We start from the raw sequence: 676 nt of genomic DNA, 5'->3' as shown, positions 1-676 counted from the left end.
TTTCTGGGGATGTGTATATGTGTGTCAAGTCATCCTGTGAAAAGTCCTATATTTTTTTTATATCGCAATTCACATCATAAAAAAAAACCCCAAAAGCAATCAATGTCATTTTTTGTTTTGTGTAACTCTACTTAACAATAACATGATCAAAAACACAACCGTTTTGGGTGATCCCAGAATGTTGTGAGTTGATGGCACTCACATGACGGCCTCTTTCTCCGTACGAGAGCTGAGGTACCTCTGGACCTGGGCCTGGTTGACCCCGTACAGCGCCAACATCAGGAACACTCCTCCCACACCCAGCGTCCAGAAGGTGTGGCGCTCCAGAGGGTTTGGGTTCAGGCTGAGATATGACGGTGAAAACAACATTAACGTCTGAATGTTGAATCCACCTTCACTCAGCTGAACTTCAATTATGCGGACTACTCACTCTAGTCCAGCAATGCGGCTGCCATTGATCGCTTTCCTCCACACCTCTGCTATGCCCCCTGCCTGATTGGCCCCAACCACGATGACCGCCAGCTGACCGGCGAACATTACCACCGTCTGGAACACGTCTGTCCAGATCACCGCCTTGAGACCTCCCTGAGGAAATTCCATAATGATCAACATTAAAAACGAGCTGTAAAGGCGTGCATTGATCTGAGACTTAATGTACTGAGAACAAATGGAAGAA

At 46.7% G+C, this 676-nt stretch overlaps 1 protein-coding gene across 1 annotated transcript; it reads right to left on the bottom strand.

The window, feature by feature from the left end:
• Window positions 1-198: 198 nt before the first annotated feature.
• LOC121940542 (sodium-dependent multivitamin transporter-like) lies at window positions 199-585 on the bottom strand (the record flags this gene model as incomplete). The annotated part of the gene is made up of 2 exons (XM_042483293.1): window positions 199-343; window positions 431-585. Coding segments are annotated over 2 exons (300 nt in total), but the record flags the coding sequence as incomplete, so codon positions are not given.
• Between the last annotated feature and the right edge of the window lie 91 nt (window positions 586-676).

Source organism: Plectropomus leopardus, unplaced genomic scaffold (assembly GCF_008729295.1).
Source record: "Plectropomus leopardus isolate mb unplaced genomic scaffold, YSFRI_Pleo_2.0 unplaced_scaffold89641, whole genome shotgun sequence".
In the NCBI taxonomy this organism is placed as follows: Eukaryota; Metazoa; Chordata; class Actinopteri; order Perciformes; family Serranidae; genus Plectropomus; species Plectropomus leopardus.
This window is presented reverse-complemented; position numbering and strand designations above follow the sequence as displayed.